The following is a 17,977-nucleotide window of genomic DNA, read 5'->3' as shown; positions in this document are numbered from 1 at the left end:
CATGTACTCCTATCTGATGATGCTTAATACAAACATGTTCAAAATATATTTATCTTTATAAAGATATTTCTTTCACCTCGTGTGTTGCAGACCATAGAAAATCTTTTCCTTTAGCAGTAGTGTGACTCATCTCCAGTTATTGCAGATTGCTTAGATTTCAGACAACTCCCTACTTCCACTGCTTGGAAGGGATCTTTCCCCCCACTATTAAAACTTTTGAGAGTGGTATTAGGTATTTGGGGTGGGAGGGGTGTCCCTCTTTTTTAAGGAAGGCAAAGTTGTTTGCTTTTTAGCATTTCCTCTGTGAAATGATCCTCTCACTGTTTTGTTAATCTTCAGCTTCTTCACTCTAGCTCATACAGATGACATGAATGTCAATCTCAGAGTTACAGGTGTTCTTTCCTGATGACTTTTATACAAACATTTTTTGAGGTGAGGCAGATTTCTGTGCGTTTTTGTTTTCCACTTCAAATCATTTTCATCATCTTGCTTTTGAAGGGCCCATTTCATGTTCTGACATCCTTTCCTGTACGATATCAGCCAATCCCAAAGAGCTCTCTTTAGCAGCCACAGTCCCTCATCAGGTCACTATCACCTCTCACTTTCTCTTTCCTACTAATGAGTTTCACTCTTTGCTTAGTTTGTGTTCCTCTTTCATTGTCCCTCAATATTTAGTTAATTTTCAAATTCCACTTTCCTGTCTTCTGTTCTTGATGAAGCACTGCATTGTTTTGCTTTCTGAGTTTCTTACACCTACCTAAAGCTCAGTTATGATCACTGGACTGTTTTTTCTCTGCTTCAGGTTCACATCATCAGAAAAGAGCATCACACACAAGAGTCTCACCACTTCTGTAGCAGTCTAACCCATAATTCCTTCTTGTACTTTAATTCCCATAGGCAGACATTTAAAGCAATTGTAATCATTCATACTGCAGAGGTAAACAGAGTTCTCATGTTTGGCATGGACAGTAAGCTCCCCTGTTGGAATACAGTATGATTGCCAACACAGTGGTATGATTGCCATCTTTAGACATCTGTTTTGGAGTCTCTTATGTTTCATGTGTTCATAAGTTAGCTCCTAATTGGTGAGTGTTTTTTTCCATGTAGTCAGTTATGGTAAGTTTGACCTCAAAGTGTTGACACTGCAGCCTGGGTAGATGGAATATTTTTTCTGTTCCCTTGTGTGTCTTCCTGTTGCCTGTGTGCCTGCACCTGCCACTCTGCCTGAGTTTTGAGTCCTTCTTCCTCACAGTCCATGAGATTTGTTAATAGACTGGATCAGTTCTGTCACGTACTAAGAGGTATTTTCTTCCTGCCAGCAAACTTTTGAGGGCACAGACTCCTACAGCTTTCACCAGCTCTCACTTGCCGAGGGGTCAGCAGTGCTCTCTGTTGAATGGCCACTTTTGAAAAAACTTACATGTGTTTCCTTATTCAGTTGTTTTTACTGGGCTTATTGAGAGCTATCTATGCTTTACCCAAGCTTAGGGCAGGGCAATTGTGTTAAGGCAGAGCGTGCTGACAGGGCAGTTCCCTTGTTTTTCACTACACTAATCAGTCAGTCTGTGTGGTGTGCTTATAGGGTACTTACACTTCAAATGCACCAGGGCAAGGACTACTCTTTTGTTCCACTTTTGTAGAGATAATTTCATTTGTCTTCCAGTCCACTGCTATGGTTTATGCTAACATCAATAATACATGCTATTATACTGGAATCAAAGAACAGGTCTTGTTTCACCAGCAGTCATCTTGGTTGATCTTAAGTGAGTAAGAAGTGTATTTTTCAGAGTTGGAACTCTAGTGCTAGAGCTACAAAATCAAAATCTATAGTTCAGAGCCATAAAAGATTTGAATGATTTTTGAAACAAATATGAAAGACCATCTATCATTCTACAAGAACACGCTGAAGCATGAAACAACATGAAAACAATTGTGCTACATGTTAAATGAGTTTGTGATAAAACATACCCTGAAGGACAAAATATTTACACAGAGAGGAAGACAAGAGTAACTTTGCTCAGCTTTTCAATACCTATCTTTTAGAGCCAAAGCTCCTGGGGCAAAATCTTCAAGCTGTTTTAGGTAGTTCTGGTTTCTTTACAGTACCTGAGAGAAAAATTTATCTCAAGGAAAAGGGTTCTTAAATGCCAACAAACAGACCAGGAAGACACCAGAGAGTCTCAGTCAGGCCTCTCTTGCTCTAGAATTGAGATGGCTATTTCTGCTTGGGATTCACAGTCTGGACAATTTTTTTCCTGTGCCTGGTGTCTGAACTATTTTCCTGTAATTAATGCCGAATTATTTCCAAGGCTGAAAAGAGATCACTCTTTTCTTTTAGAAAGACTTGGAAATGGAAGAAGCTCTTTTATACAGCAGCTACATTGTATTAGACCATTCAACCATGATACAGAAAATCTAAGCCTTTCTCTTCCTGGGCATACCTTTCTGTAGCCCTCTGACTTTTCCAACATAGCAAAAGAAAGGGAACACAGAGAGCCAGGAGGAGCTACGGCTTCAGAGGCAGGAACAGTAAAGCCAGAGATAAGTAGACAGAAGTGGCACTAATTCTGTTTTGTGTGGAACTCAGCTCATGCTTTCTGACTGGCAAGGAATGCCTATGGGGCTGGTGTGAGCCTGCTCTGTGTGCTAGGGCTGAAGCCTGCTTACACTTTGGATTCACTTCAAGTATCTTACAGTGCTTAGATTTACTTAGAAAACCATGGCCACTTGTTTTTCCTCTGTGACACTCAATGACTTTGTGTAATAAGCTGGGTCTCCAGACTGTCAAGGTCAGAAGACACAGCAAAGGGAGGGTGGAGGGATAACCAAAGTACCAGTGATAGGGAGTCAGAATGACAAATGCTTTTCTTGTCAGGAAACCTGGTTTACATATACATGAAACATATCCTGAATTTCTCTGGGGGTTTAACCCAAGATCACACAAAAAATGTGCAGCAGAAGAGAACCAAACCCTTAAGCATCAGTACAGTCCCTAAGGGAAGTGTTTTTGTGCTTGTTTTAGGCAAACCTCTTGATTTAACGCAGATACACTGCATAACACTTGAGAGTAACACCAACCTAAATGCTCGAAGGATAGAACCACATAGAGTGAAAAAAACAGTGAGAAAATTGAATTCCTTTCAGCCTTATTAGTCTAAAGTGTGAAATGGAACAGAATCAGGGGTTATTTAAAATATACATGCTATCTAATATAAAATATAAAGTGCCCCATTCTTCCCTCTGAGACGCCAGGGAATTGTATTGCACTGCCAGGGAACTCTGAATTGAGTAATAGTGGAATTACTCAAGAGAGGAATTATTCTTTTGGAAAGGATTTGCTACTGCTGCCATTGTTTAGTATTTTCCTTGTCATGGGATACAAAGTAAGCATCTATGGAACATAGGAAATATCCTGCAGTATTTCAGCATTAAAAAATACCAGTGTTCTAAAGGATCTTGGCATTTCTGAGAGGAACTGACTGGAGCATAATTTTACTTCAACTGAAATTTCTATCATTTGTGAAGGATGACTTGCTAAATAAAGGTAATTTCTTTTTTCAGATTCACGGCCAAACAAAGCACTTCTTACCCAATGCCATTAGCAAGGCTACTCCAAAAAAGAAAAAAAAAAGGCACTCCGATTTCTAATAGTGCTTGATTTCCTAATATTTTCTGTTTAATTTTTTTCTGCTTTTAATTTACTATTTAACTTGTTCCTTGCAACAAAGGTATGCTGCAACACTACGGCAAAAATACTTGGAGTGTTATTCTTTTTTGAATACAGATTATTTACTATCAAGTACTTATCCCTGCTTTAGTGAAATCTGAGTGATTAGTATTAATGCTAAAGTGTGTGCTGCTGAGCTCTCTCTGGGCAGCAGAAAGGCTGTTCCAATAATCTGTGTGCTCGTGGGCATTCTGTGAGGATCATGAGGAGGTTCAGGCAGCAGACAGCAGAAAGGAGGTGTAAGTGTATAAACTGTTAAGGGCCTTCAATCTGTTCCATTTTTTATTCCTAAGACCCAGTAAGGAATTTCCTTGAAACTCTCTCCGGTGAAATAAATATTCCCTGACAAAAACTGAACGGGGGTCAGGCTGCTGGAGTGCTCTGCCTGCTGCTGTACCCCTGTCAGGGATGTTTGCTCTGCACAAATGCATTGTGCATCCACAGCCAGGAATTTCTTGTGTAGCTAGAGGAGACTAAACTGGGTGCTTTTAAAACAGCAGATATTCTTTAATCCTGGTGCAGACAGGCAGAGCTGAGTTTTAGTACATAATAACTAGGTAAGATGAATGGTAATCCACATGGAAGACTTTCACTAAGTATCCAGCTGTATAAAATGCATCACAATATGGAAACTCCATCCCCTTTGCCTAGTTTCACGTTCTGCCATAAATCAGCATTCGTTCATTAGTGTTTGCTAAACGTTGTGCCTTTTGTCATAAACCTTGGCTCAAGCTTGTATGTATGCCAGTAGATTTATATTTGTATAAATCTGATCTGGCTAAGACTTCTGTTGCTCTTTGTTTGAACACACAGATTCCAGCCTTCATACAGAGGTTTTACCAGAATTAGTCTGAAGACAAGCTCCAAGACAATCTCAGGGCCTGGCAGCCCCTTGGAAACAAGGGTTTAAAAAATAGTTTGCACAAAGTCCCAGGAACAGAAACTGTAATATTTTACCTCTATTTACCATGTTGCTGGGACGGGACTGAAACCAGAATCTTGGAGCCAACTGTCCCAAACCTTGGAGAAGGTCAGATTCATTAAAAATGTGATATATTGCTCCAAACCAAAACCTGACCACTAATAACTGTTTTTGACAAAACAGTTCTCTTAAAAAATGCTGTTTTGTTGGACTTTTGACATTTTGCAAGAATATTTCGATTTCAAGGAAAATTTTAAAGGAGAAGGCAAGCAAGCACATTATTTGAATAATGTCAAAAAGATTTGCTCGGATTTTTTTTTTCAAAGTATTTATGTTCCATTATTTTATGATCCCTTACATTAGTATTTTGTAACTTTTATACTGTAATACAGTTACAGTGACATATTCTGGCATTATCAAAATATTTAGCTTACGTAAAATTTTGACCTTACAATTGCTGTAATAAAGGGAAAGCACATGTACATATCTCAGAAAAATGAGATAAAGATGATTTCAACACAGGCCTGCAATTCAGTTTATTTACGTGGAGCACAACGCAGGCAGAGAACTTCACTGACTTCATGCTGATGTCCCATGGAATTGTGCTGCACATTTGATTAAATTTGCTTACTGATGTTCAAAGGAGGACTTTCGCAGGTTCTTACCTCACCTGGGGAACTGCAGGCTTCAGTCTCACTTCAAGCCAACATGTTTGCCTGTAGCTGTAGCAGAGAAGTGCTTTGCACAGGTAGGTCCAGTCTCTTCCCACACCTGGGACAGGCTGGGTCTGTGCTGGGAGCAATCATTCCCTGAATACTTCTGCGATGTCACGGCAGCATCAAGGAGCGCTGTGCTCTGCCCCTGGGCCTCAGGGGATATCTCTCACTTCTCTCCTGATATCTGCCTGGAAAAGGGAAGACACAGACAGGAGGCCCAGCTGTCCTCTCTCCTCTAGTCTGCAGTTCCATGAGGGATGTGTCCCTCTCTAATCACATCAACTTAACCACTGCAGGTGGAAGGAGGAGCTATCAAAGACAGCCACCACTGGGACAGAGCAACCACCACCACTGCCTCCCACAGCTGTTCAAAGAGCATCAGTGCCTAAGTTCCAGCTTGACCCAGGCCATGGGCTGTCCTCCCCACATTAGGGCTGAGAGGGACTTCACAACAGGTGGCAGAGAAGCACAGGACAGACACAGCACAGGCAGCAGATGACCCACAACCAAAAGCCAATGCACTGATGCACTGATCTGACTACAGGATCAAAGCTTTGGCCTTTTCAGTCTTTTTCAGGAGTGCTTTCCTGTATTAAGGCTGAGAGAATTGGGATTGTTCAGCCTGGAGAAGAGAAGGCTTCAGGGTTACTTAATTGTGACCTCCAGTGCCTACAGGGAGCCTATGAGGAGGATGGAGAGAGACTATTTACAAACGCCTGGAGTGACAGGAAAAGGGGGAATGACTTCAAACTGACAGAGAGTAGGTTTAGATTGGATATTAGGAAAAAATTCTTTCCTGTGAGGGTGATAATGCACTGGCACAGGTTGTCTAGAGAAGCTGTGGATGCCCCATCCCTGGAAGTGTTCAAGGCCAGGTTGGATGGGGCTCTGAGCAACCTGGTCTGGTGGACGGTGTCCCTGCCCATGGCAGGGGGTTGGAACAAGATGATCATTAAGGTCCCTTCCAACCCAGACCATTCTATGATTCTATGATTATATAGACCCTTTCTGGTCTTCATATATTCTGAGTAATAGAACCATGTATTCCATAGAAACTAAATATAGTTCCCAATGTCAAGATATATCTGTTGCTTTATATGGAAAAAGTGTCTGATTTTGTTTATATTTGGCAAAAAAAGAGTTAATGCCTGATGATGAATCCTTTGTGCTTGGTAGCTCTTGGATTGTGCCATTCTCACTGCCAGCCCAGGTGGGAAACTTCAGGTGCTGTCTCTAAGAGGAGTCATTAAAAAGATAATTTTTTTCTTGTGTGGCAGGTTCATCTATATCTCTTTTACTGAAAGGTCTGCAAAAATACCCATGTTCTCACAGAAAACAGGCACCTGCCTTTTTGTTTTCCAGGAAGAAATTTGAGCAGATGGATGAAAAGAATTACTAAATAACACAAAGTGCTGGTCTGAAACTGGCCGGAGACTCCTTACTAACAGCAAAAGTCCCTTGATCCCTCTTTGCAGAGCACATGGAACAGTCGGTCACTGGTTTGCAGGTAAGACTCGGATATTTCCTTCTTGCAAAATGTTTGTGAATTAAAATTTCAGCATTAATTTATATATATATATATATATGCATTTTTCATAGAAAAGTCAAAGTAAAATTATGGGGAAGCAAGGCAGAAGATTCTAAAATTTAATAGACAGAACTTTTCAGTTTTTAAAGGAAATTGCCTAAAGCAGCCATATGTTTACTTATTTGTTTCAATCTCTTTATATTTCATTAAATAGAAAGTTTCCCTGCAGCTACTCTTGCTCTTAAAATTTGTTCAGAAACAGAGAAAGAAAAGAGAATAACAAGTAATGGAAGGGAAAAAAAGCTGCTTAGTTCAAGTACGGAGCAGAACATATGAAGGCATTAAGAGCAGCAGTGTGTCTACTGGCAAACTGTGAAAACAAAAAAAAAAAAGAAAAGAGAGATTTTTAAATATTATACATTGAAAACACATAGATCTGTACACAATAGGATTGGTTGCCTAAGCTTACTTTTGCAAATACATAATTAAATATTATGCACAGTGAATACGATCCCTTACTGTGTTTGGTGGCTGCCTCAATGGAAGTAACAGGTAGTTGTGGATTTTTTTATTTTATACAAAACATGATGCCAGAGGAAGACTTACTGGATGGTCTGGCAGATGCTTATGTGCTCAGGCATGTTCACATCCAGTCGTGCAGTTTATCTTGATGTCTGGACAAAGCGCCACTAAAATCACAGAACTGGTGTGGTATTGCAGGTCCAGCAACTGAAGTAGGTCACAGCACTAGTCCTTACGTTTTAAATTTCTTCTCCTGAAAAGGAAGATGTAAACATGCTTGTCATCTACACATATACTTTGCAAGGCATCAAACGTGGAAACCCAAAGGAACTGAGACAGCGTAATCTTTTAAGTAAAAATACATATACATAAAAATACATACACCTTTAAAGCTGCCTATTACATCTAATGTTTTGCTCGTGCAAGTAAATATATTTATTTAAATGGACTAAAGGCATATTCAGCTTTGTCCAATATAAATACTTACTCTGTATCAGTTTAATCTCCTTGTTAAATGCTTCCCCAAGTTTTGCAGAGTCTCCTGGATTTCTGTTCTTACAGACATAGGAAGTGTAGGAGCGAGGAAAGCAATCAGGAATTCTGCATGGGAGTCTTATAGAAGAAAATAGATCTAAAATTCCTACTAAATGTATTGCCAAAATACAGGCATATCTTTCAAAATTCCGAGTTTGTCCCATATCAAGTGATGCTTTGGATTACTAGGAAAGTAGGAACAAACCTTTTAGAAAAATACATTGTCGATAGTGCTTGTAGCAATTGTAGAGAAATGTCTAAAAATTTCCCTGTGCAGTCCACTGAATGCAAGCTAACAGGCCTATTAAAATGCATTTAAGGTTTTAATCTGTGATTTTCACAGAGGTGAAAATGAAAACAAAGCACATCAAACTACCAGAACTAAATAAAACAACACAAGTACCAAGAGCTGGTTTTCAGGACAGAGGCTTAAAGGATTACCCACTTACCCCCTTTCTTATAATTTAATTCTTGTATTCCCCACAACAGACATTTATTTGGAATCCTCCTAATTATAATTCCAATGAATAAAATAATGCCTTGGCCTTGCTATTGGATCAACAGGAGTAATCCTGCTCTGGGCTTTATTACCTTCCAAGGAGCTCTGAAAGGAACACAATTGTTTACGTGTCGGTTCATTTCCAAACTCGGGGCCTTGTTTTGCAAAACATCAGCTATAATGACTAAAAAATTAAAATGAATTTGAGGTTTCCCCCACTCCATGTAACTAATCTATATGTAGAACTAAGGAAATTCCTTGATTCTAATCTTGAAGGATAAAAAGTCAGTGTAAACTATTTTATATATTCAACGCACAGTTTTTATTGCAGACAACTGTATTTCTACCTAATTTTCTCAACCTCATTATACAGTCCAGTGAGTTTAAATCAATTCATGTATTGTGATAATTTAAGGCCTTTCTGTGTGAAAGGCATGCAGACGTGGGAATCAGGGGTCAGACTTGGTCCTATTAAGAAACAAAACGTGGGAGTTTCAGGTTTCAGACCAGGTGCTTGAAAAATTGCCTCCCTCTATGTCAACGATGTTTTCTTTCTGGCAGGCCTTTTCCAAGCTTAAACATAAGCAGAAAACCCCATATAGACTGCTGAATATTCCTAAACTTATTAGGGGTAGAACTTTGATTACCTGTTGGGTCTGGAGATCACAGAATCATAGAATATCCTGAGCTGGAAGGGACCCACAAGGTTCATTGAAATCCAGCTCTTGGCCCTGCACAGACACCCCAGCAATCCCACCATGGGCCTGAGAGCGTTGTCCAAACACTTCTTGAGTTTTATCAGGCTTGGAGCTGTGCCTACTGCCCTGGGAGCTTGTTCAGTGCCCAACTACCCTCTGGGGGAAGAAGCTTTTCCCAAAATCCAACCTAAGCCTCCTCGCAGCTCCAGCTGTTCCCTGGAGTCCTGTCGCTGGTCACCAGAGAGCAGAGGTCAGTGCCTGCCCCTTCACTGTCCCTCGTGAGGAAGCTGCAGGTGGCCGTAAGTCTCCCCTCAGTCTCCTCCAGGCTGAACAAACCAAGTGTCCTCAGCTGCTTCCCCTCAAGGCCCTTCACCATCTTCATAACCCTCCTCTGGATGCTCTTGATGTAGGTTACAACTTGAATGTAGGTTACAACCTTCTCCAGTCATATTCATCTAGTCCGAGATCTTTGTAACTAAAATTGTATTGTGCTTGCCATCAAAACAGAGTAGGGAAAGGGAACAAATTTCTACCTATGGCTGGCAGACAGAATGAGACAGTTCAGTTTGTTAATAAAGAAGGAAAGTATATTTGCAGCCACCAGGTAATTCAAAAAGTGTTCAGAAACTAAACTGAGCTGTTTCTCCTGTGTTGAGTGTAATAGTGTGCCTGAACAAAGTGAGGTGAAACAATTTTTCACCAAATGTTAAGGCTGGTTTGGTCTCAGAAGGACAAGACACACACACTCTTGTCCAAAGAAACAAGTTTTCTGAATGACAAAAAACAACCTGTGCCTTTTGTCTCTCAAAAACTCTCCAAATAATTAAGTTAGAGGACAACAATAGTAACTATTATAATCCTATGTAGCTCATAAAATGGTTGCTTTCTTCCAGCAGCTGTCCAAACAGCACTATGGGAATTGTTTGGCAAAAAAACATCCCCTGGCTCACATCCCTGGCAGAATTGACAGCATCCTCACCACTCCAGGGACTGTCTCTTCCAGTGCTGGTTCAGCCTTCAGTGCATCCATGGAGCACAGTGCACAGTGACTGAGCCCATCACCCCAAGGCAATGGTTCTGCTGGTGGCAGTAGCAGAAGTGCTGTTGGTGCTGGGTTTGGCTGTGGAGTCCCACTCACTCTGCTCGCCCACCACCTTTTACAAGAACTGCTGGATCCGACGCTTCCCAGGCCTTCTGATTGACCTGCAGGAATCACAGAGGAGGGGAGCCCGGATGCTGAAGGTTTATGCAGAAGTCTCACCCCAACAGTGCAGCAGAACCTGCTGCCTTCTGAAGAATGGTGAGTGTTTATTGTCAAGATTGTGGCACACGTTAAAATTTACATGACGGCATACAAGAAACACGTTTTGGGTAATGTTTATATAAACATTCCTTTATTTGAAGAAGAAATGGGGGAGAGGATCTATGCATTTTTTTGAGGTAGGAAAGCAGAGACACCTTGTAACTGTTCTCCCATTTTCAGTCCCATAGAAAGGAAATTGAAAATCTGAGTTTTCTGGAAGACTACACTAGAAACATGTGAAAATCTTAGGGTCTGCTCTGAAATTTTAGGTTTGTGTTACAAAGCTTATAGACAATGCCAACATTAAAAGAATGACTCTTCAGTATTCATCACCATCTACTCCTGTAGAGAACAACCAGTGACAGTGATTCCAACAGCACTTTTTTTCATGGAGTACGGCATCAGAAAGAGGAGGGAACTCACAATTTTCCTCTGAAATACAAGAATATTAATTTCCTTGGAGAAAGCACTCTCTTATTCTGTGTTCACACCATGTTTGTGGTGAAAACCAAGTATAACATTATTATGAACAATAAAGTTATAGCAATAAATGATAGCAGTTATTGAGCTGGCAACCCTTTTTCCCTAGCCTTGTAAACTCAGAATAAAAAAAAGAAAAATCATTGTTTATTTTAAGCCCAATACTGTACTTTGTATCACACTGCACTGGTATGCTATAGGAGTATATGTTAGGAGAATACATGAAGTGCATGTCTGTGGTGCCTAAATTTTCAAAACTCACAAGACTTGAAGAGGGTTTTGGATATGGAGGATGAAAGCGAGGAACCAGTTACTAAAAAAGTCAATATAAATGTTGATGAAATTTTGAATTATGAGCAAAAATATGACCTTGACAATCTGACAGTGACATAACTGCCATCAGCATTCCTGGGAAGAATCAAATTCTGTCTTAAATAATGTGAGGAAATAAAAATTTAATACATTTCAGCAATGTTCTTCCTATTTGGACAACAAACTTTTTCTCAAAGAACAAGGTACTGGATACCTTACAGAGATAATTAATGGTAACTTGGAATCTCCTTTTCATATTCTGACATAGTCAAGCAAAAATTTGTTACAATCTTAACTAAAATAGAGACAGTAGAGGACATTTCAACGATACACATTAAATCAGTTATTATTTAATCAGAGACACATTTAGAACACAGGTGGCTATTCTGGTCCAGATGTAAAAAAAGAATATAATTATAAGTAGTTCTACTTTTTTGACTGTATGCTCAATTAGTTTGCATGATAATGAGAGACCCACAGTATTTGGTTCTCTCTTCCCATAGGATCTGGCCAGAGCTGCCCAGTATTAATGATCTTCTGATGTTAAATAACATAATAATGTGCAAAATGCAATGGTCATTCTTCTGAGAAGCTCAGTTTTATTCTTTATGGATTGTAGTTTCCTGCAATCTAGCAGTGTTCTACCATGGAGCCATCCACGAGAATAGGAATTGCCTGCACATGTCTTGCCCAGCATTGGAAAGCTGCATCCTGAAGGCTGGAATCAATGTCATTTTGTACAACATCACAACAGGTAATTAGGCACTTCATTTATAAAGGCTGAACACACAGCAACTAGAGAAAATGTTAAAATTATACCAAGTCAGCTGCTGTGCTAGAAGATGTTCTGAAGTAACATGCTTCTGAAGTAAAAATGGTTAAGACTTTTTTCCTTCTTCACTATGTACCTCCAGCTGAAAATACTTCCCCCCTTTCTCCACTCAGTGAGAAAAAACCTTAAAGATACAGCCTGCTCTCAAGATTCATGCTCTGAGTAACTTCTCAATACTGTTTGCCCAATATTTGGGCAAATACCTACCAGGTCTGAGAGACCGAGGTTGCCACTGCTCCATGTCCCCAGATCCAAGCAGTAGCAAGGCTGAAAATTTATTCTCATTAGGCTCATGCACAAAGAGCACATGGGTTACACAGCCAAACACATGAAGCAGGCACACAACCACAGGTAGCACCAAAAGCCTCATCCTGCTTTTTCTAGCTCACAAGATGGAGATCTGTCAGTGAAAATATATATACACATATATAAAATGCAAACCTACCCAGCAGCTGGGCTGAGATGCTCAGTCTGCCCAGTCTGGATCCCAGTCTCCCCAGTTGCTGTCACCTGATGTTTGAGCCCCAGGGGTGCAGCTTCCCTCCAGCTGCTGGTGCAGACTATCACACACACACACAGAGCTTTCTGGGATTTCCCTACCCCCAGTAACCTAGATCCCATCCTTTCCTCACCTTTGGTTCCTTCCCCAAGCATCCCATAATAAGTCTTGTGCAATCCCAAAATGCACTTCCCTCGCATCCCTTGAGGTGTCCCACAGCCTCCAGTCCAAAAGGTGCTGATGGGTATTATTTGGGCTCCCTGACCTGCTGCTGTCTCTGTGTAGTCCTTTTGTGGGTGTGCAGACAAGCTCTTATCACACAAAACTAACATTGTTATGATTTCGTAGGGATTGATCCAGATCTTCTTATTTTTGAAAAACTGACATCCAAAGAGCCAAATATTCACTCCTCACTGAGTGAATACGAAAGGCAGAATAGCACAAAGACCACCGAGGGGGGAAGATGCCAACACCACAATGCCACATCAAGTTCTCCTCTGCTCCAAGCTCCTGCCTCTACCACAAGCCATGGCTTAACATTAAACACTTACACCTCCAGCACAAGCCTCGTGGTCCAAAATAACAAAGTTACTACTTATTCCAGGGCAGAAACTTTTCCAACAGATGACCAATTTGCTAAGAGGACAAGCACAACTTCAGTAAGCACCAGGCAAGCCACCAGCTCAGACGAGAAGACCGAGCACTCAACTTTGACATCCAGGTCTGCCAATGGAGTATCCCACATGCCCACTCCTCCTCGTCTGAACAGCAGCAAGCAACACTTGAATGAAACCAAGGGCTACAGTGGTAGGAATTCTACTTCGGAAAATGAGGCACCTGCTTGGGAAGTGTCAGCTTTGGGAGTCTGGTTGATTCCTGTTGTTCTTTGCTCTTCTCTCCTCTGCCTTTGCTGTTGCACTGTTGCTCTCACAACAGGGCGCTGCAGCAGCAGGAGAGGTCAGTATAAGCCCATAAGAAGAAGAACAAAAATGTCAAGACAATTCATAAAATATACTACTGTCAAAAGTAATTTGTAAAACACTTGTCAGCATCCTTTCTATGGAACAAATAGGCTTTTAAAAATGCATCCTATATACCACTTTATTTCTTTTACAGAAGCAATGATATTTTTTTCATAATATTTCAGTTATAATTTAATTCTTGTCTGATGAAACACAATTCCCCTGCCTCTTTAGCTAAGAAGTACACACTCATAGCTCCCACTGTGTGCTCAGAGGTGTTCAAGCATGGTTTGGTTCATAATCTGATGCCAAGTGATGTCTAACAAACAGTGCAACACTTTCCCTAATTTAAGAGAGCAGGTTCACTGCAGCTGTACCTATTAGCACATCTGTGTGTCAGAATATTATTTAATTAGTAAGATTAATGCAGTGTTCAAAGACTAAACTGATGAGGTTGTAAGGCCACATGAATACCTAGTTACAGCTGAGCAGATTTCAGAAGAAAAGACCTCTCTAAAATTGTCTTTTGGTCCACATTGATCAGCACTGGAACTTAGAAAACTGGAGTTTAAAAAACCCCTTTTTTATAGTATTTTATTGACATCATATGCTAATTTGTATGTAATAGAAGAGAGACTGACACAGGATAAGAACATTTTAGATGGGTAGTGTTATTTAATCAGTTGAAATAACACAAAAGAAAATTCTTCTATTTCAGCTAGAAAACTTAGAATTAGGTATGACTTGTTTTTAAGGGCAGTCCTACGCTTAGGTATGAAGTGATAAAAACTCTATAGGTGTGACCACTGCATGATGTACTTTAAATTTGAACAGCCTTTTATCATCAAATTGTACTTTCCTAATTCATAATGAGGCTGAATCTAGTCTAAATATCACAAAAAATTTCAGCTAAGAATGATGAGACCCCAAGGGCTCTTCTGAGTTACAGTTGACAGGTATTCTTTCCTAGTTTTTTGACATCAAAAGGAAAGGAGCTAGGAGGAAGCAACCAAAATACTCTATATTTTATCAAAGGATGAATGTGGTGATATTGTAAATAAAGAATGTTTATCATCATAGGGTAATCTTCATGGACCTGACCCCAAAATGTAAAAGTCTCAGGGGTGACTCCTTTCATTAGGAAACAAAGGCACAGGTGCATCAGAGGAGGAACTCGGTTCCTCCAGCTGTAGATGCCTGGGATGTGCTTTGTATCCTTTCTCCACATCTTACACTGAGATCATCAACAGGCTCCTTTTTAGACCAGGAGCTGCAGACTGTGTGGCTCAGGATTTTCTTTGTACAGTGCTCTACTTCAAATTCCCTCTCAAATTCTGAAGGAAAAGGTCGTGGCTCAGCAAGCCACCCTTCTGTTAATGACATAAGCAGGCTTAACTCCATTTATAAAGTCTTCACCAAGAAATTAGAGCTTTGCAAAGTTCATGTTTTGACCTCTACCACATTCACAGATCACAAATCTGATCAAATACATTAAATAAACTGATTAATCACGTGCTCCATGTCAAGTTGTGGTACTTCTCATCTCACTCAGTACTGATGACAAGCGTGTTTTGTCATACAGTTCTCCCCCAACACACTTCAGCCAGCACTGTCACACTAATCTGCAATGAAAGTGCTTTTTAAATTATTTTTCTCCTCATAATTTTTAAAATCATGTAACCAAGGAAAACACACTTTAAAACCAACTTACATCTAAACTGTAAGCTACCTGAGCATCTGCTGACATTTGCAGACTGCAAACTCAATGGTGCTTGGCCTCTGCCAGCTTGTCTAACTCCTCCATCCTATGAATGACCCTCCATAGCAGCTTGATTCAAGAAAAAAAAAAAAAAGAAGAAAAGCTAGTCCTAAGGGGTGGACACTACTGTTAAATTTAAAAAAGAAAAAAAAAGGAAATCAACTCCTGAAAAAAAGTGAAAACCTGCTATTCTTACACATTCCTACAAATGCAAAGACTAGCACGTATATCTTTTCCCTAGACAGGACTAACATGCCAGAAACACAAACCTCTGCAAGGAGGCATTAGTTTTGACAGAAATAAGTCAGAGGTAGTATAGTATGTTCTTTCAAAATGTGGTTTTTCACCTCCCTTTACTCTTAGAAAAGTGTCTTTTATCTGATAATTGATGAGCTGTGCTGACTGCATCAGGTCACAGTCATTCTATGGTTTTTTCATCTCCAGATTAGTGACTGTATAGTGCATTTAACAGCACCTTGATGTTCCTTTAATGCTTACCCTCAATATAGTGTTCTGTAGGGTCATATAATGTACCTAGGACTTCAGAACTCACCAGAAAAAGAAAATGAGGCAAAGTGAAAATTTATGCACAAATGCTTTTGGGCCAGGATGGAATGACTGAAGTAAGATCATGTTCTGGAGAACCTTCTTGGTTTGTTGTTGTATAGGGAAGAAAATAGGCAGGAAAAGGGTTATATGAAGCACAATAGCAGAACTCTTTTATTACAGACTAAGGGAGTCACAAGAAAATAAATACATACATTTTAGGTATGAGGGAAAGCAAGAAGATGGTTTGTCCAGACAGCACATCCCTTTTTAGGCAACCGTCCCTTTATCCTTTACTTAGCAATGCTATGCCTGAAAACGGGGTAAAAGTGTCCACTATTTGGAATGTTTATATGGGAGGTAAAAGAAAGATTAGTCTCCTCAAGAGCACCAGTGAAACTAATTATTCCCAACATTGTTCTTGGCCCGTAGGCATCATCTGTTGTTAGCAGAGACATTTGGCTGTCCTGGTGCTCAGGAGACAATCACCTTTTATCCTGCCTGTATTGAAACATTTAGAGAATGTACATAAGGGAGGCTTGAACTCTTCAGACAGAGCTGTAGGAGCCTGTGAATTTGAAGTTTTCCATGAATTAGCTGTGATACAACCAAATAAAAAATCAGTTTCCCTTGCTCTTCTTTCTACCAGATAGCAGAATTAGCAGAATTAGTAACATCAAATTGTTATTTTAACTATGACTTCCAGAGTTCTACTTGGGTCCCTTCAAAGTCTACAAAGAGCAAAGATTGCTCATATGTCCTGAGCAGTAAAGGACAACTTTATGGAGACGATCAAGCTTATGAGGTTTTTTAAAACACTTAAGGGCATTACTCTTGACAATCTTGTACAAGACATGCAAAACAGAAGTTGCTACATACACTTGCTCATATGCCAGTCCTTCTGCAAGCACTGACAAAGCTAATTAAGGAAACAAATTTCCCTTGTGTACATACTAGAACAAAACTGCCTTTGGAATAGAGCCAGGCACAACTCCAGGCACCACCCATACCACTCTCTGAGTCAAAGTGCAGTTACTTCCTCAGTAATTTTGGTTTCATGGCTGTTCAAAAAAGATTTGGAATCACACAGATGTACTATTTCAACTGAGAATTTTAAACATTGCCCTCCTTATCCCTGAACAAAGGAACAACCTGGTAACAGCTGACATTTCCCCCATATCAAGCTTCTGCTAAAGCTTCACATTAATACAAATCTAATAGGAAGGACCACTAAATAACTAAGTGCAAAACTGGGATTACAGGACAAGCATTTTCAGTCTTAGCTACAGCTCTGGCAAATTCTCATAGGAAGTAAAAAGCTGCATTAAACTCAGCCTCCTACTGTATGAAAACAATCTTGACCTTCCAAACCGACAAAACAATCCTTCCAAAACTGACAGTGTTTTGGAAGTGGGAATACATGCACTCTGTGGCTGTATGTAAACACAAAACAGACAGTGAGAAATCCTAGCAGCGAGAGAGTCAAGCCACAGGGAACACTGCAGGAATCAATTCCCTTCACTTTTCTATGTCCTTATTCTTACACTGTTCTCTCTCAACGAGCTGCTGGCAGGGCCACATGTTTGGTTCTTTCATAGGTATGCAGAGTCCTTAACTCCCTCTGCCCCTTCCAGAGAATGACTTTCTAAGCTGAAATCTTAGTAAGCCAGGAAGGTACAATAAAAGCAAGAGTTACTTATGTCCTGAAAGCTGCTATTTTTACGTGGGGATTTTTGTTTTGCTTTTGGTTTTTTGCTGTGAGAAGGCAATAAAAGTTGCCTGTGATTCCAGTGTTTCAAATCAATGCCTTTCAAATACAAATTAGCTAAACATCCATATAGTTTCTCTCTCTGTGCTGCATACCAGTAAGCTGGGTGCTAAAACCATTTTTTTCCCTTGAAAAGCCTGGGTAGATTCAAGAGAGAACTCAGCAGGCCTCAGGGCACCAAGACTGAGTCCATTCCTATTTGGCTACATACCTCACTACTCACCAGCTCTTACTTTTAGCAACTCTCATCATTCTTCTTTCCCATGTGCTTTGGAATTTTCTCAACAACTGCTAGTTCACATTCCCACTACCATCCCATTTTCTACCTCATTTTATTCCATCATTTTAGAGACAGATATTTTTCCTTAGG

The 17,977-nt window shown here is 40.1% G+C and overlaps 1 protein-coding gene across 2 annotated transcripts; it reads left to right on the top strand.

Moving 5' to 3' along the window:
- Positions 1–5,488: 5,488 nt before the first annotated feature.
- On the top strand, positions 5,489–15,054 carry MANSC4 (MANSC domain containing 4). Of its 2 annotated transcripts, none has more exons than XM_064654264.1 (4): positions 5,489–6,872; positions 10,043–10,446; positions 11,861–11,995; positions 12,921–15,054. In XM_064654264.1, exons 2-4 carry the CDS (start codon positions 10,218–10,220, stop codon positions 13,607–13,609), a joined length of 1,053 nt encoding a protein of 350 aa, XP_064510334.1. In that variant the 5' UTR covers positions 5,489–6,872; positions 10,043–10,217; the 3' UTR covers positions 13,610–15,054. The 2 variants fall into 2 exon arrangements, with proteins under 2 accessions (XP_064510334.1, XP_064510333.1); XM_064654263.1 differs by having other exon boundaries at positions 10,040–10,446.
- Positions 15,055–17,977: the final 2,923 nt, after the last annotated feature.

Source organism: Pseudopipra pipra, chromosome 5, assembly GCF_036250125.1.
Source record: "Pseudopipra pipra isolate bDixPip1 chromosome 5, bDixPip1.hap1, whole genome shotgun sequence".
Taxonomy (NCBI): domain Eukaryota; kingdom Metazoa; phylum Chordata; class Aves; order Passeriformes; family Pipridae; genus Pseudopipra; species Pseudopipra pipra.
This window is presented reverse-complemented; position numbering and strand designations above follow the sequence as displayed.